Source organism: Chamaea fasciata, unplaced genomic scaffold, assembly GCF_029207755.1.
Source record: "Chamaea fasciata isolate MVZ Bird 193981 ecotype frontalis unplaced genomic scaffold, bChaFas1.0.hap1 SCAF_22, whole genome shotgun sequence".
NCBI lineage: Eukaryota > Metazoa > Chordata > Aves > Passeriformes > Sylviidae > Chamaea > Chamaea fasciata.
In genome coordinates this window covers 4,124,725-4,151,048 of record NW_027094107.1, presented here as the reverse complement: position 1 = coordinate 4,151,048, position 26,324 = coordinate 4,124,725, and the positions used below count along the sequence as shown (strand labels likewise).

At 52.8% G+C, this 26,324-nt stretch overlaps 1 protein-coding gene across 1 annotated transcript; it reads left to right on the top strand.

Moving 5' to 3' along the window:
* The first annotated feature begins 1,949 nt into the window (after window positions 1–1,949).
* On the top strand, window positions 1,950–26,324 carry F8 (coagulation factor VIII). Its single transcript, XM_066202375.1, has 28 exons — window positions 1,950–2,005; window positions 2,131–2,307; window positions 5,816–5,940; window positions 6,196–6,318; window positions 6,784–6,996; window positions 7,539–7,610; window positions 8,008–8,115; window positions 9,903–10,124; window positions 10,391–10,625; window positions 11,044–11,218; window positions 12,149–12,242; window positions 12,902–13,113; window positions 13,413–13,563; window positions 13,709–13,918; window positions 15,110–15,385; window positions 15,476–17,750; window positions 18,055–18,220; window positions 19,006–19,197; window positions 20,284–20,512; window positions 20,604–20,786; window positions 20,986–21,102; window positions 22,301–22,372; window positions 22,673–22,758; window positions 23,231–23,386; window positions 24,155–24,299; window positions 25,138–25,286; window positions 25,540–25,716; window positions 25,938–26,324. Exons 2-28 carry the CDS (start codon window positions 2,156–2,158, stop codon window positions 26,091–26,093), a joined length of 6,471 nt encoding a protein of 2,156 aa, XP_066058472.1. The 5' UTR covers window positions 1,950–2,005; window positions 2,131–2,155; the 3' UTR covers window positions 26,094–26,324.

The window sequence follows — 26,324 nt, the reverse complement described above, 5'->3', positions numbered from 1 at the left end:
CAGGGGTTTGCAGAGCCCTCAGAAGCTCCACAGCTGTTAATGGCACCCACTGGCTGGGGCCATGCTTGCTCCTGCTGGGCCATATGGGGCTCACCTTGCCATGCTGGGCCAAGGAGGAGCTGGGCTCCCTCTGGATGTCCTTGGCCTGATTTGCTCCACACTGGCTCTTGTGTGCCCGCACAAGCTGCCACTGTGTGCAGCTAAGGCCGGGATCTGCACCCCCTCCCCAGGTTACTTCCAATTTTCACACCTGGACTCCCTTTCCCACAGCCTTGAGTATCTTGATAATATTTTCTTTCTGACCCCCTGGGTCAGACCTTATATTTCAGATTTACTCTTATTCCTCTGGGCCAGGAACCTGGAGCTGCCTCCCAGTAGCTGAAAATGGTTAATTCAGCACTTACCAGTGCCAGAACCATTCATTTCTGGCTGTGTCCAGGCTCCTGCCACTGCAGCCCCCAAGGGATGCTTTTCCTGACTGTCCTCTGTGATGTCTAGATGTCATCCCATGGTGCCCAGAATCCCTGCCAGGGTTAGAGTCAAGAAGTTTCTGTGTTCCCCATGCAGAACTCCAGCACCCAGAGCTGGATCACCCCTCCTGGCAGCCTGTCCCAACCCTCCCACATGCCCATCCCATGCTGCCACCCCTCAGCTGCCCTCTTTGTGGTCATGTTGTCTGCTTGGCCATGCTTTCCCCATCTCCTTGTTTCTGAAGCCTTTTCAGGTGAGTCTCACAGCACCAGGATGTTCCCAGATGGGTTGACTAAAATAAAGTCACATCCATAGCAGGGAATGCTGGAAGCACAGCCCAGATCTCCCATATTTCTAGCAGAAAACTCTCTTCCTTCCAGTATTGAGTACTCTTCTGCTTCACTGCAGCAGGGCAGGGTGGAAAGCACCCTGGGGCATCCCCAAATGTGACGCACCACTTGCTTTGCCCCAAAATACTTGCTGGAAAAAGTGAGGTGAGTTGTTGCTCACCAAGAAAAAGAGCCCCAGGCAAGCCGTGGAGACAGCTGTAGGTGTACAACCTGGAGGAAATGTTTCTCACTCACTCTTTGCCTTCCCAGGAGCAAGGTGGGTGTTGTGGGGGGAATCAGTTTCTGCCCTGTGCTGAGGATTCATGTCAGAGACCCCCAAAAGCCCATCCCTCCACTGTCTCCACTGTGTCCCTCTGTTTCCCAGTTGCCAAGACCTGTCACATGGATGCTTCTGGGACTGTCACCAAAGGGGTCACTGTCCCTGTTGCTCTCCTGCTGCCCTGTGACATGATTTATGGGACATTTCCCCACCTCACTCATCCAGGGGATGCTGGGACCATGCAGGGCGTTCCTCCTCATCTTCCTGCCTTCGTGAGCCAAGGCACAACCCCACGGTAGCGTGTGTGCCTGAGCACACGTGTGTGCATTGCTGAGGGGAGGGAGATTTCATGGGCTTTTAAAAAAAGAGATCAAAAATTTGTATGTAAAATGAAAGAAATTTGCCAACATATTTCAGTGCATCTTCTCTGAGCTCTACTGCAGGACCCTGGGAGAAGAGGCGCAGCTGGCGGGAAGGGGAGTCCAGGGATTGTCCCAACCCACTCCCTCCCATGTGGCTTGGGGCAAGGTTGTGTGGCCAAATCATCACTGTTTGGGGTGCAGGCATCCCAGAGACAAGGATAAGTCACGTGTGTACATCTGCAACCCTGGCAACCTGCCCTCCTTCTCTTCAGAGGTGACAGAGAAGGTGAGGCCAGGCAAAGACCACACCTAAATTCTGCTGCCTCTGTAACCCTCCCTTTCCTCATCTTGCTCCCAGACAGGAGCCAGGACACTGAGCCAGCTGGGTCCTGCAGCGGAACTTACTGCTGTGCTTGCCCTCCCTTTCCTTTTGTTTTTTCCTCTCCTCCTGCCACTGCCAGAGGAAGAGCAGGAAAGTCCATCACTCACATGCTGCTCTTTGCACAAACCTGCTCAAGTGATTCCCCCTCCTGACATCTTTGAGAAACTCTTCAGTGCTCCGAGTGAGTCTGTGGGTGCTGGCTTTAAATCATCATCTCCGGTGGATTACAACAGCTGGCTGAGAAGATAAAGGCTTTTCTCTCCTCTTTCCTTTCTCATTCCTTCCTTTTCCCTGTTCCTCCCGAAGTCAGAGCAGTTCCCAGCCAGGAGGCATGGTGCTGGTGGGAGCCCTGTGCAGCCTCCTGCTCCTCTGCCTGGTTGAGGAGGGCATCAGCAAAGTGAGAAGATACTACATTGCTGCAGTGGAAACCGCCTGGGACTACACACACAGTGACCTGCTGTCCGTGCTGCAGGCGCCTGCAGGGTAAAGCTTTTCCTTTTGCCATTCTAGAACCCTGCCCTGGGTGTTCTGCCACCCTGGCATGTGACACTGTGAGCTTGGCTCCAGGCAGGGCAGGTACATGGGGGCAACCTGGCAAGGTGGGTGCACTGAGCTGCTGGTACAGCTGGGATGGGGTGGTGTGATGGGGAGTCACTAAGTGCAACCCCTGATGAGAGACAGGTGGAATTGAGAGAGAGATTAAGATGCATACCTGCTCTGCATCGAAGTTCTGCACTGTTTTATCTTAATGCCATTTGCCCATGACCCTTTAAAGGCTGTGCTGGAAGCCACGAGCTGATTTTCCACCTGTGCTTTCTTTTCTGCTCTACATCCTGGAGGCTTTGTGGAAGTGTGAGGGGAGACAGGCACCTGGGACTCCCTGAGCACTGCAGAGGGAAGTTGGCTGTGCCCCCCTGACATAACTGAGCAGCAAAGGCTTTCCACTGTTGGCCCTGGTAAAATCCAGCTTTAGTTATTTATATCTTTGTGTACGTTACCTTGCTGGGGCTGAATTTTTTCTTCAAGGAAATGAAAATAATTTGTAGTGTTTGGGCAAAGAATGGCATTCATACACAGTGGAAAGAAGGAGGAAGGCATTGTGGTTTTGCCTGCCGTACTTTGAAGTAGGAAGGAGAAATGGGAGTTGCATTGCACAGGCATCAGGATGGTGGTGTCTGAAGACACAGCTGGCTTGGACGTGCATGGTTGTGAATGTTCTGAGGTCAGCAAGGAGAATGGAACTGGATGGCTACACTCCCTGTGGATCAGGAGATGCCCATTCCCTCTGCCCTGTTTCCCTGTCCCCTTCCCCAGACTCTCTGCTGAGGTGGTATCAGCCCATGACCCCATCTCACAGACCCACAGTGGCTGGAGCAGTGAGGAGCTGTGGTCAGGCACTGGAAGCCAGCCTCTAGGGATGACCCAGGTCAGCCTGACTAGCTGCTGTAGTCACTGTATCCCAGTTATGTTGGATTTCCCCCTTTTGATTACCTCAGTAGGAAAATTGCATCCAGCACTCCCCATTTTCCTAATCCCCCTGCCTTGCTTTCACTGATGTTGTCCTCAGATCCATTAGGCTGTGGTAGAGATGATGACTTTACTCACACTGTTATTTCAGGCCTGTGGCTTTCCATTCCAGCACTGGCTTTATGATGCACTCGGGCACTGTTTCTGACCCTGGAGTGACTCAGGGACCTGACCCTGCCTGGGGATGAGTGGGGCATTGGCAGGCAGTGTGAGGTCACTTGTCCTTCTCTAAATGGGGGAAGATAACATTGGCTGTCTCAGAGGGACTCCTGGGCAGTGCAGCTCCTGGGGAAGCTGTGATGGGAACCAGAGCTTGCTTGTGGTGGCTGTTCCCAGCTGAATGATGGTGCCTTTTCCCTGGCCCTGCAACCTCAGCCCAGTTCCCTGCAACAGAGGAGGGCACAGGAAAATAGCCAGGCTGGATGTACGGGGCATGCAGGAGGGAGCCAGGAAAACATGGCAGGCAGAGCTGCCCCTGGAGCTGGGCTGTCTCTGAGCTGTGCGTGTGGTGTCTTCTGCTCCACACGTTCTCCCTCAGTGTACCAGCACCTCCAGGCAGGACCTCCAAATCCCTTGTATGTATCCAGGGGTTTAGCTGGCATGTTTGTAGAAAGCTCTGTCAAATTAATGGGTTATAACACACCAGGCCAGAGCTGCTCACACCTTTTCCATAATTTCAGTTTCTCTTCCTCCCAAACACAACCCCACCAGCAGGACCAGAGCCAGGACCAGCACATCCTGCAATGGCCCCAGGGATCTCAGCTCAGACATGGAGCTGGTGGACACGTAGCAGCAGCCCATGTCTGCGTGTTTTGGCAGCGCAGGATGTCTCCCAGCTCCAAGAGATGAACAGATAGTGTGGCTAACAATGCTGACCCAAGGTGCCAGAAACTTATCAGCCTGCCTCAGCTTCAGCTGCCATTGGGGAAGGAAGTTCACGGGGACCCCAAGGCCAGAAGAACTTTGATCAGACATCCCTGGGCTGAACTCTGCCTGCTTGTCTCCTGTGAGACTCTCCTGCTTGTCTCCTGCTCTGCCAGCACTGGGACCCAGCGCTAAGCCCTGTTGTCAATGTGCCCCCTCCCAGCCATGCCCCTGCATGCCAGCAAAATCCCCCTGGTTCCAGAGGACTTCTGCCTAGTTTACTGCAGAATTAGCAGGACCAGACTGTCATATCTCAGGGCTGCATTCTCAAATTTGGACTTTCTGTGAGCTAGAGATTAAGGCACAACTTCCTGAGAGTGGACAGCTAAGTGCTTGCAGCCCTGCAGCTCAGCTCAGGCTGGACCCCACTGCCATCAAACCAGGAATGATAATGATTCAAGGGCAAAGTCAGCTGAATGCAGTGGCACTGCAAACTGGGGCCGTGCCTGCTGGGGGCTTCCTGCCTGCCTGGATGTGGGGTTATAGGATCTGGGTGCCTATGGGGTTTTCATGGGCTCCCATCCTGCTGTGCCCCTGAGGAGTGTGGACCCTGCTCTCCCCACAGCACCCTCCAGCTGCAGGTGGCGTCCAGCCAGTGTTGTGGGGGTGAGTGTGCATTGCCTTTCCTAAATTTGAGTCACTCTGTCTCCTTCCTCTTCCGCTTGGGGAAAAGTCGTGAAGCGAAATGCTGCTCGAATGAAGGCTTAGTCAGAGCAGGACGGCAACCTTCCCTGCTTCTTACGTGGGGAGAAAATACCACCTGGCTTTTGCTCCAAACAAAACAAGGCTGGAAAAGTCTGTTTGGTTACTGGAAATGGTCTTAGTGCTGGGGCTGATAAGTCAGCCTCAAAAATCCTTGAAGAAATTCATGCCTTTGTTATGCTGATAAATGTGCTGGATTCCTTCTGGAAAATGAGTTTGTTAAGCTTCTTACAGACAGAAAGTGGCCAGCAGAGATAAGTGGGGTGTGAACTACATTCAAGGCTCCTTTATCTTCCTGCTGTGATGTGTAAATCCCATTTTGGGCAGAAAAGAAACAAATGTGGGGACATAGCTGAGACACAAAGCAAACTGCCACTACCTGCCAGCAGCCTGACAGTCTCTTTCCTGGGTGGGAGCTGGGGAGGATGTGAGTTACTCTGATGTGATCTGTTTGCCACACCTGAAGGTGCTAGGGTTGGGGTGGCTGCAGGGCACTGCCAGTGCTCTGTGTCTCTGGAAACATGAAGCTGGACAAGGCAGGAGACTGGCAGCGATGCCTGCTGCTGTGCCCTGTCCCAGTTGCATCTGGGTATGGCCTTGTGTCTTCTTCCATCATGAGTAACACCGCAACACTAATCACTGCCCTGTCTATATGCCGAGCAAAACATTTCCAATCATACCTGGGAGCTGTCAGGAAATCCAAAGGACACAGCAGGGTGAGCAATCAGTCCCTGAGGCTCCGGCAAACAAGCTGGTGGGAAGGGAAGGAAGAGGATGGCTGTTGTCCATGCATGGATGGGTCTGTGCAATCAGCCTTGGCTTTTCCTTCCTCCTGCAGCATTTTGGGGCATGGGGGCCCACGTCCCCCCCCAGTTGGTGTCCCTCCCCGGTACAGGAAAGCTGTTTTTGTGGAGTACCCTGATGGCTCATTCACACAGCCCAAGCTCAAGCCAGCGTGGATGGGTAAGAAGCACCTGCAGTGTGGGGAACTCCAGCAATACTTGACAGCCACCAAACTCATCCTGGGTTGGCTGCTGGCTGCTCTTCAGCCAGGAGCAGGAAAGCACCTGGGTGGATCCCAGTATGGCAGAGCTCCTGGGGGTGAGGACAGCCTTGCTGGAACTGATGCAGTTGATGCTGCATCAGCCCTTTGGGGCTTCTGGCAGGGTGTGAGCTGCCTGACACAGCTGTCTTACCTTGTTGTCTTATCCCCTTCAGGTCTTCTAGGCCCCACTATCCGAGCAGAAGTCTATGACACAGTGGTCATCACGTTCAAAAACCTGGCCTCCCGCCCCTACAGCCTCCATGCTGTTGGGGTGTCCTACTGGAAGGCATCAGAAGGTGAGCTGGGTAACACCAGGTGCTGCAAGTCCTTGTGTAACACCTCCTGCTCTGCCACCTGCCTGCCAGGTGTGCACAACTCCCTCATCCTGCTATTCATGTCCCTCATCGAGGACAGATGGTGACAGAAATGGCCTAGCCTGGGGGAGAAACATGACCATGCCCAGCTCATAAATGACCTGAGCAAACCAGTATCAGTTATAGAGGTAATACACGGGTTAAACCTAAGGTTGGATGCTTAGGGCAAGGAAGAATGCTGTCCTCAGGGCAGGTGGTGGGTGCACAGCCCAACATGTGAGTCAGGCACAGCTCTGCTACTGCCCTGAGACCTGTCACTGCCCGTGGGACTCACTCCCCTGGGATGGAGAGGGGCTGTGTTCTGGGGTTGGATGAAGGGGCATTTCTGTAGCCACAGTGTGCTGGGGATGAACCTTCAGTGACATCTGGCCATTTCTTTGGTTTTAGGAGCAGGCTACGAGGATGAGACCAGCCAGCCTGAGAAGGAGGGGGACAGGGTGGATCCTGGGAAGACACACACATATGTCTGGGAAATCCAGGAAAACCAGGGCCCGACGGACGACGACTCCGCGTGCCTGACCCACTCCTACTCCTCCAACACCAACAGTGTGAAGGACATCAACTCTGGCTTGATTGGAGCCCTGCTCGTGTGCCGACCTGGTAAGGACACCACAGGGTGGGGACAGGCCACAGGCAGCCATTAATTGAAAAGCTGAATAATCACAGATGCCTTCCTGAGACTGAACATGGCAGTGGAGTTGGTGAGCTGTGCTCAGTGGAAGTGCACCTGGGGTTCAGTCTTGGAATCCTGATGGCACAAGGTACAAGAAGATGTGACTGGAGTAAGATTTGTCATCCCTGGCTGAGACATATCCTGGAGGTAGTTGTCCAGACCCCTCGGTAGTCACTGGAAATGACTGGGCACTGTCTGCAGGCTCCAGTGACTCACCAGGAGCAGCTTCTCCAGTGAGCAAAGGTCTAAGAGGAGGCCGCACAAAATGACCTTTTGATGCCTTCTGGGGGCGGCTGCCTCTCAACCATGGACTTTTGGGGACTGCAAGACTGGAAGCAGGGCTGTTGCAATTGTGAGACAATAACAAACCACAGCCTGACCTTGGTTTACCAGTTCTTGAAGAGCACAAGGAATTCTCTGGGTGGTGCTTGCTGACCTTTAAAAAAATCCATCTCATTGAATCTTGCAGGGACCCTGGCCAGTGGTGGGAATGAGGGCCAGCAGAAAGAGTTTGTGCTGCTTTTTGCAGTGTTTGATGAAGGTAAGTACTGACTGACTGGTGTCAGACCCTGCATTCAGCCAGGTCTGGGGAGTTTGCTTTGCCATGTGTGTGCACAGCTTCCCAGCACCCATACCCCCTCCAAGGGTTTAAGCCTGTACAGCCTCCCCAGCCAGTGTGCTCCTGGTGCAGTACTGCCCCTCCTTCTCTTCCCCAGGTGCAGGGAGCTTGCAGCCCCCCCAGCTCTGCCATCCCATGCCCTGGCCTTCTCCCATCACACAGGCTAAGGGGGGAGTCATTCCCTGTCAGGTGTAGGGGTCACCCACACCCCTGCAGAGCCATGGCCAGGTGTGCTGTGGATCCAGCCTACCTGAGAAGGTTTACTTTTCCTTTAAAATGCTCTCAAGTGAAAGCTGACTGCACCCTCCTCTCTCCACAGGGAAAAGCTGGTACTCTGAGCAGGGTTCCTCAGCAGCTGCTCAGCCCCAGGCTCACAACAGGACAGAGCTGCACACCATCAATGGCTACATCAATGGCTCACTGCCTGGTGAGTCCTGGTGGGACAGGGACAGGGCTAGGGGGCATGGGAGCTGCTAGGAGCAGGGGTGGAGCCAGGTCTGTAAACTTGAGGTAGCTTGGGAAAGGATGTAAGAAAAGAGGAGTTTCCAGGTGATGGATCTGTTAGGCTCGGTTCACCTCAGAGGGGGTCTTACATTTCAGCTCCTTGATCTGCCTTTCCCATTTACAGCAGGGCAGGAGCTGTTTCCAGCTGTCTGTATTGCCAAGTGCAGCTGCCTTCCTTGGAGGTCTCCAAGAATAATGCTGGTAGCAGAGTTTTATCTTTTGTAGCCCCGTGAACAAGGCTGGAGGTAGCATTTTAGCTCTCACTAAAACATCTTCATAGGATTTTGGGAATAGAACCATGGAATCATTTAGGTTGGAAAAGACCCTTAAGACCATCAAGTCCAACAGTAAACTGAACACTGCCAAGTCTACCACTAAACCATGACCCTGAGAGTCACATAGATAAGTCTTTTAAATACCTGGGCAGCCTGTTCCAGTGTTTGACAAGCCTTTTCAGTGAAGAAATTTTTCCCAATATCTGACATAAACTTCCCTGGTGCAGCTAGAGTGATAAGGTCTTCTTGCAGACTACTCTTCTTCAGAAGAACAAAAGAAAAGGCTGGGTTTGATCTCAGCAAACACAAAAGTTGCAATTTTTTGGTGTTCTCCTGGGAAAAGATCCAGAGCTGCCTGGGGTAAGGAATCTCCAAGGCAAACTGAGGAGCACTGTCAGGAGAGTCATTACCACCAGCAGCTTTGGTGAACCACAGCCTAAAACCTCCCACTTGGGTCTGGCCATTCTCTAGTAAAAGGCAAAGGGAAAACTCCCCTAAATTCCCTGTCCTGATAAGTTCATAAAGCTTAAGAGCTGAAAAAACCTCATGGTCAATCACTGTGTCTACACAGTGGGTTTTTCCTGGAGAAGTTATCCACCTCCACTCAGCATCCACGTCCCTGGATGCAGGACCTGACCTGAGAAGTGTCTGATGGAGAGCTGGAAACGGAGAGCTCAGGGCCTCAGGATGGAACCTCCACCCAGTTTCCTCCCAGGCCCTTGGGATCTGTTCCAGTCACCTCTGCACTCTGCCAAAAGCATGTGCTTGACACTGCATTTGACTTTGTTTGGCTTGAGCTTCCAGGAACTTGTTATTCACTTCCCTGCTAGATTACAGAGCCCTTCAGCACACATCAGTCTCTCCCCAGGAAAGTATTTTTACAAAGCAGTCAAGTTCTTTCCCATTTCCTAAGCACAACTGAGCTCTTTGAGTGTCACTGAGGAAGGAATTTTCTCTAGCACTCAAATAATCCTGGTGACCCCTCTCTGCCCTTTGTGGTATTTCAGCTACTGCTGGGGACGTGCTGGAGCCCTGCTCCACATGCCACGTTTTAGTATCAGGCTTGCCAGTGTTGTGATCAGACAAATGTGATCAGGAGAGACTGGACTCTCCTGTCCAGTGCCCAATTTCCCTCTGCACAGAGTCAAGGAGCACATCTCTCTCTTGCCACTGCATCCCACTGTGAGCTCCTACCAGCAACCCTCCCAAAGTCCCCCAGTCTGTAAATCCAGTCTTATCTCAGGGGGATGATGTGACCTGTGCCTCTGTTTTGCTCAGACAATCCACATTCACGTGTGATTTCTCCAGCTTGAAGCCAGCACAGGAGCAGGGGACTCTATCAGCATGTGTCAGACTCTGAGCCTATGGCACCAAGGGTGGGGACAGGGGCTGGGCACAGTGCTGACTCCTGGGTGCTCTCCTTGTCTCCTGGCAGGTCTCACACTGTGCCTCAAGAAGAAGGTCCACTGGCATGTGATCGGGTTGGGCTCTGGGCCAGAAGTCCACTCCATCTTCTTTGAAGGCCACACATTCCTGGTGAGAAGCCACCGTCTCAGCAGCCTAGAAATCTCCCCTGCCACATACCTCACGGCCCAGACCATGCCAGGAACAGCCGGCTGGTTTCGGATGTTCTGCCAGATTCTGTCCCATCAGCAAGGTAACCTTATTTTCCAAGAGCTCGGGGGAAGAGCAGTTCAGGGGGTGGCCTGGGTTCAGGGTTCTGTGTGGTGCTGCAGCTCCAAGGCCCCTCCTGCTCCCCAGTGTTGCATCCACCTGCAGCCTGGGCCATACCAGATGGTGTGGCTTGGTCCATGTTGGCCCACTGGGTGGGAACAGTAGCAGAGAAGATTTCTCCCAGGCAGGGCCTGGGTGAGTTCTTGCCTGTACTGGCACATCAGTGTGACCCTTTCTGTCTCAACCCAGCTGGCATGGAGGCCTTTGTGAAGGTGGAGGAGTGTCCTGAGGAACGCCTGCTGAAGACAGGGAAGCTGTTAAATGAGCCAGAGGACCTGGATTACCCTGAGGAAGATGAGGAAACTTATCATGTGATCCAAGTGCGCTCTTTTGCCAAAGACAAGCCCATGACCTGGACTTACTACATTGCAGCTGAGGAAATGGACTGGGACTACGCCCCTGTGAAGCCAGTGTCTCTGGACAGGTGAGAGTGGTGGGCATTTGTGCTCATGAGGCTGCTCCTCAAGGCAGCCCTGCCCTCAGTAAGATGCTCTTCCCTTTTTGCCCAGAAATTACTTTTCATTCTGCCCAACCTGGACAGTTTTGTTCTTCTTTATTAACAATAACAGTATGGATGCAGGACAAGAATGGTCTTGGGGAGGCCACGGGAAGGCAGGACCTGGCTTTGCTCCATTTTACCAAATGCTCTGCAGAGACATTTGTCTCCAGGGCATTTGTCTCTCTGTCACCAAGGCCTCTGGAATCAGCCCTTTCTGAGCAGACAACAACTCCTGGTGACCTTCTCAGCCATCTGCCAGGTCCTTGGATGATGGAAGGTCTTGCTCTGTTTCTGGCCGTGTCCTGCATGTGGCCACTTGCTCTTTGTCTGCTTTTGCCTGCAGAAACATGGCCGGCCTGTACCTGGAGCCTGGCCCTCAGCGGATTGGTTCAAAGTACAAGAAAGTGGTGTTTGTGGAGTATGAGGATGGAACCTTCAGGAAGCGCAAGGTGTCCAGCCAACAGGACAAGGGAATTCTGGGGCCTGTCATCAAGGGGGAGGTGGGAGATCAGTTTAAGGTAAGAGAAACTCAGCTTTCCAAGTTTCTGGAAACTTCAGAGCTTGATGCTGCTCCTGCCAATAGCTCTTGGCTTGTGGCTAAGGTCTGACTTAAGTCATTCAGGTGCTCTCTCATGTTTGGCAATGTTCAAATTCACTGGAAAGGCAGATGTTACTGGCAGCTTAAAGTAAATACTCTCAGTAAGACGCACAGCATATGGCCCAGTCATTCTGATTTGACTTTGTTGCAGGTGTCTTAGGAACTATGTGAGTAAATACATGACACATGGCATCCAGCACCTTCCTCTGAGGCAGGAGTGTCCTCTTCTCCTCTGCTCTTCTCCATCTCTTTGCTGTTACCTCACAGCATTGAGGACTGTCACTTCTGTCTCCAAAGTGCCTCTCCCAGCCACTTGACTTAGTTGCAGCTGGAAGGAATGGGATGGTTTCCAGCAGCTTCACATTTCTGCTCCCTCTCTGGGGTTCCCTGTGCAGTTGTGGGCATGTGACAGAGCTATTTAGAGAAACAAAGGAAGGGCTTCATGCAGTGAAGTGGGGAGCACTTCAAAGCTCTTGACTGCTGTGCATACTTAATGTCCTGGTCCTCTGAGGCCTGGATTGATGGACCTCTTCTGACTCATATGTAACATAAGACTAAAGACAGCGCCTTTATCTTTAATAAATCTGATATTTTCATGCCCTTCTTAAAACAAACACGTCCCAGAGCAGTGGACAGTATACAGATCCATCCCAGAGAAATTGTGGTTTCTCGTATTCTGACTTTGTGGTCCCAGACATGTTTGAGTCCCTCCTGTTGATCGCTGGCAGGCAGCCAACCCCAGGGCACTGCTGTCAGGTGTTTCCCTCTCTGCAAGGACACTGAGAGCAGCTTCAGGGGCTTACAGGGATCAGAAACCACCAAACATTCCTGCTGCCTGTCCTCATTTCAGATCGTGTTCAGGAATCTGGCCAGCCGACCCTACAACATCTACCCCCATGGCCTCACCAGTGTCAGGCCCTACTATGCCAGGAGACTCTCACAAGGTAAGGCAGGCCATGGCAACCTGGGATATCACCTGGCCACTGCCATTTTTCTGGGCCAGGAGAGTTTCCTAAAGCTTGTGGTAAGACGGGTTGTCTGCTTATCCAAGCAGCTAAACTCTACAATCCCAGGGATTATGATGATTCTGGGTTCATGCTCCCACTGGTGCCGTGCAACCCTGTCTTTTAGGAGGGCTTCAAGGATGAGTGGGAGAAGGAGCATTCTCAACCAGGGAGCTGGGACCATGTTAATTGGTCCATCCTGGAGGCCTCCACTTTCTGATGTGGCGGGAACCACCCTGGTGATCCTGCCCGTGTTTGCAGTTTATTTACAGCCCTTCATTCCCAGACCTGCATTTGTGTAGGGATTCACTGTAACTTAGACTCTCCCTCTTGCAGCTTTGTAGTTTTTGCTCTGGGGTTGGTTTTTTTTCCCAGACTTCATTCTCAGAACTGCTTTCACCCCTTGTTTTTGTGCTCCCAGGACCATGACTTGTGCAAGGCCATCCCACATCCCACCAGGATCCTGGGATGGGCATGGGTGGTTCCCTCTACAGCTTGTGTGGCCAGGAAACCTTTCTGAGCTCTTTTAAAAGGTGGGATCACCCCTTGCAGGAGCAGCCCAGACATAACTGTTCTGCTCTTGGGTTGTGTGTTGCCAGAGAAAGATGTGAAGGATATTCCTATTCCCCCTGGGCAGTCATTCACCTACAGCTGGAGTCTCACCACTGAGGATGGCCCAACAGAGGCAGATCCTCGCTGCCTCACCCGTTTCTACTACAGCTCCATCGACCCCGTCCGAGACACAGCCTCAGGCCTCATTGGGCCCCTCCTCATCTGCTCCAAGAAGTCCATGGATCAGAGGGGAAATCAGGTGGGTCTTTCCTTTGCTGCCTCAAATTCGAGGCTGAAGGGCTGGAATAACTGGGGTGGGTGAAATATTTAAGTAAACCCAAATTTTTCTGTCCTGTTTTCTTCAACCCTGCCAGCAGTCCTACTGCCTCTGCCTTCCCCATCTTCCCTTCCATGCTCTCTTTTCCCCAAATCCGCACCCTGTCTCCTGTGAAATAGCAGTAAACTTCTCCATGCACCCAGATGGAGACCTGACAGCTACACTGGGCACCAGGGGTGCTCTGACCAGACCAGGAATAATTTCTTCCCTCTCTTTTCTAGATAATGTCAGACAACATGAAGTTGGTGCTGTTTTCGGTCTTTGATGAGAACCACAGCTGGTACCTGGCGGAGAACATCAAGAGGTTCTGCTCTGATGCAGCCCATGTGGATACCCAGGACCCCCAGTTTTATGCCTCCAATGTGATGCACAGTGAGTATTCAGCCAGGGGCTCCCTGCAAAGCCCCTGCAGACACAGGCTCATCCCTGCCCCAGGGAAGGAGCAGGGGATCCACAGCAGCTCAGCAGCCACGGGGAGAATTTGGTCTTGAAATGTTTCACCCCTGCTCTCTTCCAGCTATTAATGGCTTTGCATTTGACAACCTCCAAACAAAACTCTGCCTGAACGACGTTGTGTATTGGTATGTCCTGAGCGTTGGGGCCCAAACAGATTTCCTCTCCATCTTCTTCTCTGGAAACACCTTCAAACGCAACATGGTCTTTGAGGATGTGCTCACTCTTTTCCCATTTTCTGGAGACACAGTCATCATGGGTTTGGAAAAGCCAGGTGAGTAGCATGGGCTATTCCTGTAAAACATGGGCTTGGCAGCCCAGCAGAGATCAGTGAGCACCTCCAGCCAGTTCTCTGGTGCCCAATTCCTTTTGACAGCTCTGAGAGCAAAGGGATCCCCAGCCTGTTGGAACAGCAAAGTGAAAGGCAGTGATTAAATCTTTCAAAGCTCAGATCAAATAAATTGAATTACGGTATTTTACTAAATTTGTAGGGTGTGTTAAGGTCACGCATGCTGCCAAACCAGTAAGCTGGCTGCAGTAACATGAGCCTGGTGGACGTTTGCAATCTTGGCTCCAAGCTTGGAGGTCAAGGGGAGTGGCAGTGCTGTGGGTTCAGCTGGTCATGCCATTTATCTCCACACTTTTGCAAGGACAGAAACCACAGCCACAGAGAAGTCTAAGAAAAGATTTGCTTCAGAGTTCAGTTATATTTCCCCCCACTCAGCACTTTTTCCTTAGCGCTACCAAAAACAGTGCTGTCAAACCATTTCCTCATTCATAGAGAAGACAGGATTTACCATGTGGTTGCAACACTGATAATGGTCATGAGCACTGCACCCTGAGACCGCCCAGGAAGCTTTCTACAACCCAGCCAAGCCTCACATCCGTCTGAGCTCGGGTTCCTGCCTGATGCTCAGAAGCAGAGCAGCAGCTCAGCCGGCAGCAGGTGGCAGCTCTCTCCAGCAGCAGAGCCCAGAAATCACACACCTCACTCTCTCTGCTGGGAGCAAACACACTGGCTGGGGATGTGACTGAGAGGCAGCCTTTCCTTTCGTTCTCCTTCAGTGGGAGAGATGTGGTGGCTGTCTTTGGGAGAGAGGTGTGTCTGACAACACCAGGATGATTTTGAGGGTGGGTTATGGTAACTGCTGCTGGAGGCTCCTTGGGTTCTCACTGCATTAACTGCTCTCACCGAGCTGTACTTGGGCCCTCACTGGTGTGTGTAGCTCACTAAGCTTTGCCAGGAAACACCAGGGTGCTTGTCAGGCTCTGATGTTGCCAGCAACACCGCGGGTCTGGCTGTAAGACACTCCAGGGACTGTGAAAGCATGGAAGCACTACCATGAGCCAGAGGCTGCCTGAAAATACAGGTTGCACTAGCAAGGGAGCAGCATGGGAATGGGCATCTCTTCCAAATTCCCACTGAAGTGGGCTGATGGTGTCCTTTTGCCCTCTCTTGAGACAGGTGTCTGGACGCTGGGGTGCCTAAATCCTGATTTCAGAGACCGAGGGATGCATGCCAAGTTCACGGTCTCGCAGTGCCAGCAGGAGCAATACACTGATGGGGAAGATTATGTGTATCCTGATGAGGAGGAGGCTGCCTATGAATTCCAACCCAGGGGCTTCTCTAAAAGAAAGAAGTCATGTGTGAATGAGCAACTGAACAACATCACCTCTTCCAGAAATGAGACAGAGAAGACAAGATTGTGCCTGACGGAACATGGGGCTGTGCTGAGCAACGGTAGGATTTCTGATCCCTCTTCCAATGGAACGTCAACATTTTTAGGAACAATGCCAAATCCACATGATATTTCCATGTCTTCTCTGCCAGAGACAGACTATGAGCCAGTGTCCTATGAGGCCTTCCTGGAAGATGAAGAATTGTCAAAAGTCATCAGCCAGGATGAAGATTTGGGGGCAGTCCCACCCAGAGAACACTTGGCAAGTGTCAGTGGAAGGGTCCATGGTACTGTGAGCTCAGAAGATCAGCAATGGCTGCTCCAAGCCACGGCAGCTCCAGGAGGTGCTCTGGCAGGAATAAAAGTGACAAAAACCCCAGAGGTGCAGGAGCCAGTAAAAGGAATGACAATCCAGTCTGGTGGTAGGATAGAGAACCTGGAAGCAGAGACTCAGAAGACAACTCCTCGTGCACCAAGCTTGTGGGACTCCATTGCTTATGCTGCTGGCAAAGCCCCTCTTCAGATCAGGAGCTCAATACTCCAGAATGATCTGGAGCACAACCTGGCACTTCAAGATGTGTCTTCACAGGGTAATGAGGACAAGCTGCTAAAAGGGAATGATAAAATACCCTTTAACCTGTATGACTCGGAGGAGACAATCAGTACAGCACCATCTTTAAGTATTGATCACAACTCTTCCTCCACATGGAACAATCTTTCTGCATCTCCAGATGAGACAGAAAATAAAAGGACTTCTCATGCTGTGGTTCAGAGTCACGCCATAGAAAGCAATTATTCATCAAATGACCTAGATGCTAGGCTGGAAAAAAGGCTTCACAAAGTGGTTTCACAAGGCTTTTACGAAACTTTTGAAGAGCAAAATGTTTCTTTGTCTGACAAACCTGTACAAGGAGAAATCTTCACAGATAAGAGTAACTCCTTGCCTGCAAAAAGTGGCACAAAACAAGCCAGTGGACTTGCCAAAGGCACCAGCCTTCTAGACACCAATGACCTTGAGCCATCCAGCTATGTAATGACAGAAGAGAGGGATGAAGTAGTTTTGAAAGAAGTGTTTCAGGATGCTAAGGAATTAGCAGAGCTGGACAATATTGCCTTTCCTGAGTCAAATGTTGTGACCAATGACACCAGGCCATTCCCAAATGGTTTCTTAAAGAGCTCTGAGCAGTTTCTGAGACACAGAGTCACAGCCAGAAGCACGAGTGGCCCTGACTGGAGATCTAAACATGCCAGGTCAGTGGAGAACAGAGGTTTGGGTCTTCCCAGCACCAGGAAACCCCTCTCTGATGGTAAGACAGCAGAGCAGGATCTGGCCAGCCAGCCCCCTGAGACAGCAGTGAATAAGGAAGCCCCAGAGGCGTGTGGACCTCATTCTCCTTTTTGCATCACTCGCTTCAAAAAGAGGTCCTTGGTATCAAGCAACACCTTGCCTGAGGTGATGGTGGCCCTGCAAAACCCAGAAGAAAAATCCAACATGGTTGAGAGGAGGCTACGCCCAGGCAGGGATGCTGTACAGGCTGCTGAGATGCATCCTGAGGGGGGGCTGAGCACAGACAGGGGGGCACAGGGCAGCCGCCGCTCCCTCCCCTCACGGGGAGCACTGGGGACAGGACCAGCAGTGACAGCGAGCAGCTCAGAAAGGCAGGTCGCTGCTGAGGCTGCAGACCTGGCCTCAAACTGGGACCCAGTCTCCCCAGGGGCTGTGGTGAACACGGGGGGCTTGCACAGCCCAGCTTTGGGCGAGCTGCAGCCAGGCAGAGCTGCGGTGTGGGGCGCTCCTGGGAGGGAGCAAGGTCTGGGGAGAAGCCAGATGGAGGAGGAGACAAACTCTGTGGAGCAGCTGGGTCTGTTCAGTCCTGAGCCTCAGCAGCTCAAGGCCAATGCCACAGAGGACCATGTGCCTGGGAGAATGTCTGGGCAAAGCCCAGAAGGAATGTCTCTGAAAGCAGCCATCAGAGAGAACTGTTCACTGTCACCAAGTAGTGCCCCTCACAACGACAACAGCACCAAAAAGGCAGCACAGTATGTGCAAGACATTCCTCATGGATGTCAGGTGCTCGGCAGGGAAGATGTTCTCAGAGAAACAGGGAAGATGGAGGTCCAGGGCCTAGGAGAGCCCAAGGAGCATGGGAAAAGCAACAGCACAACTGGGGAGAGGAGCCACATCCCAGGACACAGGGAGGAACCGGCCCTGAACAACGGGACACATTCCAGCCCCTCAAAGACTGCCAAGACAGACTATGATGAGTACAGTGACACAGAGCAGACCATGGAGGATTTTGACATGTATGGGGAAGAGGAGCATGACCCACGCTCCTTCCAGGGGGAGATACGGCAATACTTCATTGCAGCAATGGAGGTGATGTGGGAATATGCGGACCAGAGACCCCAGCACTTCCTAAAAGCAACGTAAGTGTGATTTTCCTGCATGCATTCCTCCTGCACTGCATGGCATGATGCATGATGCATGAGATGGCATATCCTGGCAGGCAGGATCACAGCTCTGTACCGGTACAACCCAGCCAAGCAGCCCAGGGGAAGGATGCTCCCAGCATCTCCCCTCTGCCTGGGGAGGTTTAAACCTCCAGGGCTTCCTTGCAAGTGGGTCAGGGATGCTCTGGCTCTGTATCCCCTGACCTGTAACAACCCTGCCATGGATGTCCTCACTATGGGACAGTGTCACGTGGCTTACCTAGCTGGCATCCCCCTGCAGGGACCCCCGAAGGAGCAGGAGGAAGCATTCCTGGCAGTACCGCAAGGTGGTTTTCCGGGAGTACTTGGATGGTTCTTTCACGCAGCCGGTGCAGCGGGGAGAGCTGGATGAACACCTGGGCATCCTCGGACCCTACATCAGGGCAGAAGTTCAAGATGTCATCATGGTGAGTAGAAAGTTCCCATCTCCTGTAAAACCATCAATCTCCCCGTTGTTGTTGGGAGTTCGGGCAGAGGGAGTGCTGAGGTGAGCCTGCAGGCTCTGCAGTGCCCACGGGTTAACCTTCAGGGCTTGGGGACAGGAGCTGCCCTGCTGGCATGTGAATGGCACCAGACTGGGAGGCAGAGCCACCATTCAGAGGGACCTCAGTGTCTGGAGGAATGGGTCAGCAGGAACCTCAGAGTGTTCAGATGCAAAGCCCTAGACCTGAGACAGACCCAACCCCTGCAACACATGGCTTGATCAGCTCCTGGGCTCCATGGGGAGCCTTTTGGGTGAAGGGATTCCAAAAAGGGTAGTGACCTAAGCAGAACTCAGCTGTTTCAGGTTCTCTACATGAGGGCAGGTGAGGGCTTCCTACACTACCAAAGAGAAGGAGATGAAAGGCTCAGGACTTGTGTCCCTGAAGAAGTTGCCCTGTTTTCATAGAAATCGTCACCAGATTTGAATCACCAAAGATTCAGCACCTTTTGGCTCCAGAGACAGCAGTGTACTGAGCAGGAAAAGGGCCTCATCCTGCTGACATAAACCCAGGAGGTGCTTTCCACCAGAGATTGCACTGCACAGCTACAGCTTGTGGTTCAGCAGGGGTTGGCCACTTCATGGAGACCGCTGGAGGTCTGGGAACCAGGGACATCCTTCCCACCAGCTGGTTGGCCTCACCACCAGGGTCCAGAGCACTGTCAGCATTGCTCCCTCACATTCCACTGCTTTGCCTTCCCTCTGGTGCAGGTGACATTCAAGAACCTGGCCTCACGGCCCTTCTCCTTCCACTCCACACTGACAGCCTACGAGGGCACAGCACAGCAGGTGGTGCAGCCCGGGGGCCAGTGGAAATACTCCTGGAAAGTCCTGCCCCAGATGGCACCCACCACGCAGGAGTTCGACTGCAAGGCCTGGGCTTACTTCTCCAACGTGGACCTGGTAGGTGGGAGTCTCCACGGGGCATCCCAGGAAGGGGAGGTGGGCAGCATGCCTGAGTCCTGTCTGTGAGGTCAAGGAATTTCCTACCGGGCTGTGCTGAAAGCAGCCTGGGGCTGTGTAGATTCTCAGGTGTCTAATACAATGATGAATCCATGCTGGTGCCCTTCCCTTCCCTTCCCTTCCCTTCCCTTCCCTTCCCTTCCCTTCCCTTCCCTTCCCTTCCCTTCCCTTCCCTTCCCTTCCCTTCCCTTCCCTTCCCTTCCCTTCCCTTCCCTTCCCTTCCCTTCCCTTCCCTTCCCTTCCCTTCCCTTCCCTTCCCTTCCCTTCCCTTCCCTTCCCTTCCCTTCCCTTCCCTTCCCTTCCCTTCCCTTCCCTTCCCTTCCCTTCCCTTCCCTTCCCTTCCCTTCCCTTCCCTTCCCTTCCCTTCCCTTCCCTTCCCTTCCCTTCCCTTCCCTTCCCTTCCCTTCCCTTCCCTTCCCTTCCCTTCCCTTCCCTTCCCTTCCCTTCCCTTCCCTTCCCTTCCCTTCCCTTCCCTTCCCTTCCCTTCCCTTCCCTTCCCTTCCCTTCCCTTCCCTTCCCTTCCCTTCCCTTCCCTTCCCTTCCCTTCCCTTCCCTTCCCTTCCCTTCCCTTCCCTTCCCTTCCCTTCCCTTCCCTTCCCTTCCCTTCCCTTCCCTTCCCTTCCCTTCCCTTCCCTTCCCTTCCCTTCCCTTCCCTTCCCTTCCCTTCCCTTCCCCCCCTTTCCCCAGTTGTTCCTGCTTAAGAGACTTGCAAGAAACCAGCATTCTGCAGTTCCCTTACCCCTATGCCAAATCTGCCTGAATTTGGCCCCTGGGTCCAATGCAGTAGGGACTGTTGGACAGTTGGACAGACAGACACCATGCACATGCAAACACTTGCTGCTCAGCCTTTCTTAGCTCAGGGCAGAGTGGGGATGCCTCAGTGAACCAAACACGTCCTTCCCTCCCTGCACGTGCCCCAGAGTGGGAGCCAGGCCAGGGATGCAGACGGGTTCACTGCTTTCCTCTCTGCTGTGCCTCTTGCTGGCATCAAGGGAGGCAAACCCTTATTTCCTGGCTCCCTGGCAGGAGAAGGACCTGCACTCAGGCCTCATCGGGCCACTGATCATCTGCAACCGTGGGGTGCTGAGCTACGTTTCCAAGAGGCAGCTGGCTGTGCAGGAGTTCTCCCTGCTCTTCACCATCTTTGACGAGACCAAAAGCTGGTACTTCCAGGAGAACGTGAACAGAAACTGCCGCCCTCCCTGCCGGCTCCAGCAGGACAGCCCTGACTTTAAGAGAAACCATTCCTTCCACGGTGAGGATCCTTGCCCTTTCCATCCCACAACCTATCTTGGGATGGAAATACCCCAGAGCCTTGAGCCCCTGCTGACTGCTGCCTTTCCCAGCCATCAATGGCTACGTGAGTGACACCCTGCCTGGGCTGGTGATGGCCCAGCAGCAACGGGTCCGATGGCACCTCCTGAACATGGGCAGCACTGAGGACATCCACTCTGTTCACTTCCACGGGCAGCTGTTCAACGTCAGGACTGGCCAGGAGTACCGCATGGGAGTCTACAACCTTTATCCTGGTGAGATGCAGCACAGGCACTGTGCACCCCCCTCTGTCAGGGCTTCGTGTTTGTGCCATTGGGAAGTTTCTGTGGGGGAATGCCAAGGAGGGGGAGTGGATCTGGATTATTCTGTCCCTGTGGTTGCACAGCACTTGGCACAGTGGCATCCCATTACAGGCAGTAACTCCCCTCTGCTCTGCTCTCCATTTCTGGCCAGGTGTCTTTGGGACAGTGGAGATGTGGCCCTCACATGCTGGGATCTGGAGGGTGGAGTGCAAAGTGGGAGAGCACCAACAAGCCGGAATGAGTGCCCTCTTCCTCGTGTACGACCTGAGTGAGTGATCTCTTTGTGCCTGACCCACCTGGGCACAGGCATGACTGGCGTGTATTTGAGCTTCCTTCCCCAGATCTCTCAGCATTTCTCTTGGAGTGATCCATGTGGGATCTTCTGGGTTTTTGCTCTGAAAGAAAGTCACTACTTCAGCCCAGCAGAGAGCACAGAGTCAGGGACAGAGCTGGGGTGAAGGCTCTGGGAGACCAGCTTCATCAGTCCGCAAATATTTACTCCAAGAGCTCTCCTGAGGGTCCCAGGACCTTCCATAAAATGCACTTACCCAAGCAAGTGCATGCATGGGCAGGTTCCTGCCCGTGCTGTCAGTGAGGTACAGTGCCCAGCTGCCTAGCCAGGTATCAGGAGGTAAATTGAGGCACAGAGCAATGACAGAAGGCAGTGAGTGCTGCTGCCTGACTTCAGGTTGGTCTGATGGAAATAGCTCCAAGAGCAACAGCAAAAACCACAGTAAATCTCTGATTGCACCCCAGAAAAACATGAATTTCTAACTCACCATAAGTTAGGACTGGGAAGTGGTGTGGGAGAGTAGTATTTTATCACACTGTGACAGTCTCTCTCCTGTTTCTGAAAGAGTATTAAATGTCAGCCAGGAAATGTTGCCGTAAGTTAAAAATCCTCTTAAAAATTTGCATTTTCCCCAGGAGCATTTGACACACAGTGGAGATGCCAAGGTGTGACAAGTCCCTAATCATAATGGTTATTATAAGAGACAAACATCCCTGTGCTCAGCAGACCAGAAGAGAGACAGAGAGAGACAGGGGTGTCAGGTAGACTTTTCCTTTAGCAATGTGATATTTGTTTTCAAAAGATGCTGCCTAGCAACAAACAGGCACAGGAGCAAGACATGGGTTTAAGGAAGAGACACATGTCAGCTGGGACATTAGGACATGGGAATGAGAGATCATGGATTCAGGGAAAGGAGTTTTGCAAAAGGCTGCTGTATCTGATGCTGGAAACTCTCTGCTCTTGACATGGAGGGTGTGAGCAAGAACTTCTGGCTATCCAAAAATTCAGGGATGAATGTGGAAGCCTCTGAAACCTATCCCTTGGTGTGAGAGAAACAAGCCTGGGAGCTCCTGGAGGCTTGCAAACCTCCCTGAGCCTGAAGGCTGCTACCCAGCCTAAACTTTTGTTGTCTAACCAACTCTCCCTGGTTTCTGCCCTCCCCTGTTCCCTGCAGACTGCCGGAATGCCCTGGGTATGGCCTCAGGTGGCATTGCAGACTCTCAGATCACAGCCTCGGGGCAGTATGGTGAGTAGCTGGAGGGCAGGTGGGGTCAGGGCAGCTTCTGCCAGCATAACTCACACGTTTACCTGCCCCAAGTTCTGCTGCACTGAGTCCCTGGTAGTGGAGCCCTCCCTTATCCCGTGCCCATGTCAGCATCCCAGTCAGGACCTGGAGCTTTCCCACATGCCTGGCCCATCATGCCAGCTCTCTGCCACCCCGTGTATGGCTACCAAACCCCAGGGTGATCCTGTGGATGAACCTCTCACCACCTTAGGCAGGACCAAGGGCCAGCAGCACCCCTGTGTCTGTGCTCTATCCTTGCAGGGCAGTGGGCTCCCTCCCTGGCCAGGCTGAACAACGCTGGCTCCATCAACGCTTGGAGCACCGACCGCAGCAATGCCTGGATCCAGGTAAGAGGGGCCCTGTGTCTGGAGGCACCACTGGGGCATTGCAAGGCCATGCTCATGCAGAAGGGCTCATGGATGGGCAGTGCCTCCCCAGCTGTATCCTGCTGTTTCCTCTTCCCTCTGAGAGGAGAGCACTAAGATCCTAATGGCAGCTGCTCTGGTCAGGCTCTTGGTGGCCTGACTCCCATATCCATCCTCAGTGCAGCAGAGGAATGACTTGATGGTCCAGCTGCAGCACTGGATTGTGCAAAAACCCCCCAAAGACCAAGGCAGAACAGCTCACCTCTCCAAACAGCTCTCCCCTGCTCACTCCCAGCTGTTGACTGACTTATGCTCTTACGAACAACTGTTTTAATTATTTTCATAACCAGTGCTCAGCTATGTCAGGAGGAAGCAAGTTTGCAGGTTTGCAGGGCGTTGCCTGAGCATGGCTTGGGTTTTCCATCAGAAGCGAATCCCTGACTTTCATTCTCAGGTGGATCTTTTGCATCCCACCATTATTCACGGCATAAAAACCCAAGGGGCCCGACAAAAGTTCTCCAGCTTCTACATCTCCCAGTTTGTTGTGTTCTACAGCCTCGATGGGCGAAGGTGGAAGACATACAAGGGGAATGCCACGAGCTCACAGAGGGTAAGGTGAAGGGTCCTGAGCAGAATGGGGTGTCCTGGGCTGATGAGGGCTGGGGAGCTCTGTACACAAGGCAGAAACCTCCTGAGCCCCTGAGGTTAGGGCAGGAACAGAGACCATTCAGGGCCAGGTGACTGGATCACAGATCTGCAAGGGACTCATTGTCTGTGTCCATCTGTCTTATTTTAAATTGTCTAAGCTACCTCTTTCCACCATCCCAGGTGGCTGTCCACCTCTCAATGCTGTGTTGTGTTTTACTTAGAGCTAGGCATAAGATTCTACCTGAGTATCTTTTTTTGACCTCAAAGGCAAATTTGCCTTTCTAAAAATATTGTGCAGACGCAGATGATTTGGAGAATCTATAGTCACTAGAAAAAACCCACAACCTAAATATGCATAAGCTGATCAATCCATTGGGAGAAGAGTATCCGGAAAAGCTTCCATTGTGTGCACCATCTGTGGCTACAGCTTTTCCCAGGTTCAAACATCTGAGGACTGACTTTTTTTTCCTTCTTTTTCTCATCCTTCTTCAGTGAAAATATAAAACCAAGTCACTTTGCACAGACCCAAAGTTTCTTCTCCTTTTCTTTCTCAGTGGCCAACTCACACTTCTTTGGCCTGAACCTCATTTCAAATCATTTCCCTGAGTTGTAAGGATGGTGATAAGATACAGAAGTGCCAGACACGAACATTCTTCTCCTCAGTAATCCTTGTCCTGTCCATCTCTCTTTTCACTGATACAACAATTCTTTTTCCTCCCTTTCCCTGCAGCTGTTCTTTGGAAACGTGGATGCAACTGGAGTGAAAGAAAACCATTTTGAGCCCCCACTCATAGGCCGGTACATCCGCATCCACCCCACCCACTACACCATCCGGGCCACGCTGCGCATGGAGCTCCTGGGCTGCGACCTCAACAGTGCGTCCCCCCACACACACAACCCCAAAAACTGGCCTCTGCTCTGCTGGGTGCCAGCCCCATGTGTGCCAGGACTCCCAGGCAGTTATGGAGGCAGCAGGAGGGAGCTGGAGATGGCACGGAGGTGCTGAAGGAACAAAGTTGGAAAGTCTCATTGTGGCCCTTGAGATAACAATACCAGAGGGAGAGCCTGGGGCCAGCTCTCACCAGGTTTTTTAGTGAAGCACAGGAAACTTGCAGCAGCAGCTAAGCTGATAGATGGGGAGCTGCTGCCTTAGTCTGGGAGAGCAGGAAACAAGCAGAGACAGATGCTGTTGGCTTTTACTCTGGTTTTGCCAGTTGAAGGTGAGATGGCTCTGAGCAACAGTGCAGCCTGAGGAAATGGTGCCCTGGGATCCTTTCTTTGGCTTTGCACACCTGCTCTGCAGCAGCTAAAAGCAGCAGTGGCTGTGCTGTCAGCCCATGCCCCAAACCTGCCAGCTGGCTCTGAAGCAGCTGTGCACAGGCACACCTGATCACACACGTGCAGAGTATCTCCCTGCCCGGTATTCTTGTCCTTTCCCTGGAGACAGGTTCTCCTTATGTCTCCTTACACTATAAATTCTTCACATTCCTCTTAGATAAAATCTCCAGGGAGAAAAGAAGGTGGGAGTAGTTTGGCCAGAGCCATGCTGCACACAGGGGCCCCAAGCAGTGTGGGGACCATGACACTGCAGCAAGGCACAGAAGAACCTGTAACCAGGGAAAAGGGCAGCTGGAGCAGTGAGCAGGCAGAAGGCATCTTAGACCCATGATGGGTCTGTTCTAACCCCTGACAAGCATTGCCCCTCTCTTCCAGGCTGCTCCATGCCCTTAGGAATGCAGAACAGAGGGATTCCTGATGAGCACATCTCCGCGTCCTCCTACAGTGCCAACGTCTTCTCCAGATGGACGCCTGCCCTGGCCCGCCTGAACCTTCAGGGCAGGAACAATGCCTGGAGGCCAAAGGTAGCCTGAGCAAGGAGATACCAGGCAGGCAGCTGGGATTCCAGCAGGGTCTCCTAGTGAGGGCTGTGTGGGAAGTGTGTGCAGCCACATGCAGCACGCAAGCTGCACACTCACTGCCACGCTGAGTTAGCACCCAGCAGCTCCAACCAGATGCCTGGTAAAACAGAGGGAAGTGCAGGGTTCAGCTTCAGCTGCAATGAGTGTGTCTTTCTCATTGCTGCTGGAAGGTTGAAGGCAGTCTGTCCTTCCCCAGAACAACAGCCCCAGAGAGTGGCTGCAGGTGGACTTCGAAGTAACCAAGAAGGTGACTGCAATCATAACCCAAGGTGCCAAAGCTCTCTTCACCCAGATGTTTGTGAAGGAGTTTGCTGTCTCCATCAGCCAGGATGGCGTGCACTGGAGCCCAGTCCTGCAAAGTGGCAAGGAGAAGGTAGGCAGAGCTGCTCCGTGGCCAGAACCCATGGCCACCCCCAGGGCAGCAAGCACAGCCCTTGGCAGCAAACACGCTCACAGGATTTCTTTCCAAGAGCAGTGAGCCAGGCTGTGCTTCTTCCTTCCTTAAAGCATTCCAAGGGGTGTTTGTGTGGGTGGATCCTGTCCTCACTATGCCAGCAGAGGAAAGTGCATCCCTGGTTTCTCTCTCCTCTCCAGATTTTCAAGGCCAACAAAGACCACCAGAGCACAGTGACAAATACCCTGGAGCCCCCTCTCTTTGCCCGCTATGTGAGGATACACCCCCGCCAGTGGCACAACCACATTGCCCTGCGAATAGAGTTCCTTGGCTGCGACACTCAGCAGGAGTACTGATGGCTGCAGGGCCAGGAAGAGGCAGTGCCAGCCCAAGGACACACATCCCACCAGACACTGAGCCCTCCCCAAGGCTGGAGCCTTCCCTCCAGGGGCCTGGCTGCCCCTGCTGCTGGGGAAGAGAAGAGCTGCAGAGCTTTGCAGTGGGGTCGTCATCTGCCTTTTCCTGTGTCTACCAGATGCCATATACTCAGATGTAATGATGAAGAATTAAACAGTAATTTTCCAGTA

Coding starts and splice junctions, on each gene's coding strand:
- F8 (XM_066202375.1), top strand. CDS start 2,156: ATGGTGCTGGTGGGAGCCCTGTGCAGCCTCCTGCTCCTCTGCCTGGTT. Junction 10,125..10,390: donor GATTCTGTCCCATCAGCAAG/GTAACCTTATTT, acceptor GTCTCAACCCAG/CTGGCATGGAGGCCTTTGTG. Junction 15,386..15,475: donor TGGGGCTGTGCTGAGCAACG/GTAGGATTTCTG, acceptor CTTCTCTGCCAG/AGACAGACTATGAGCCAGTG.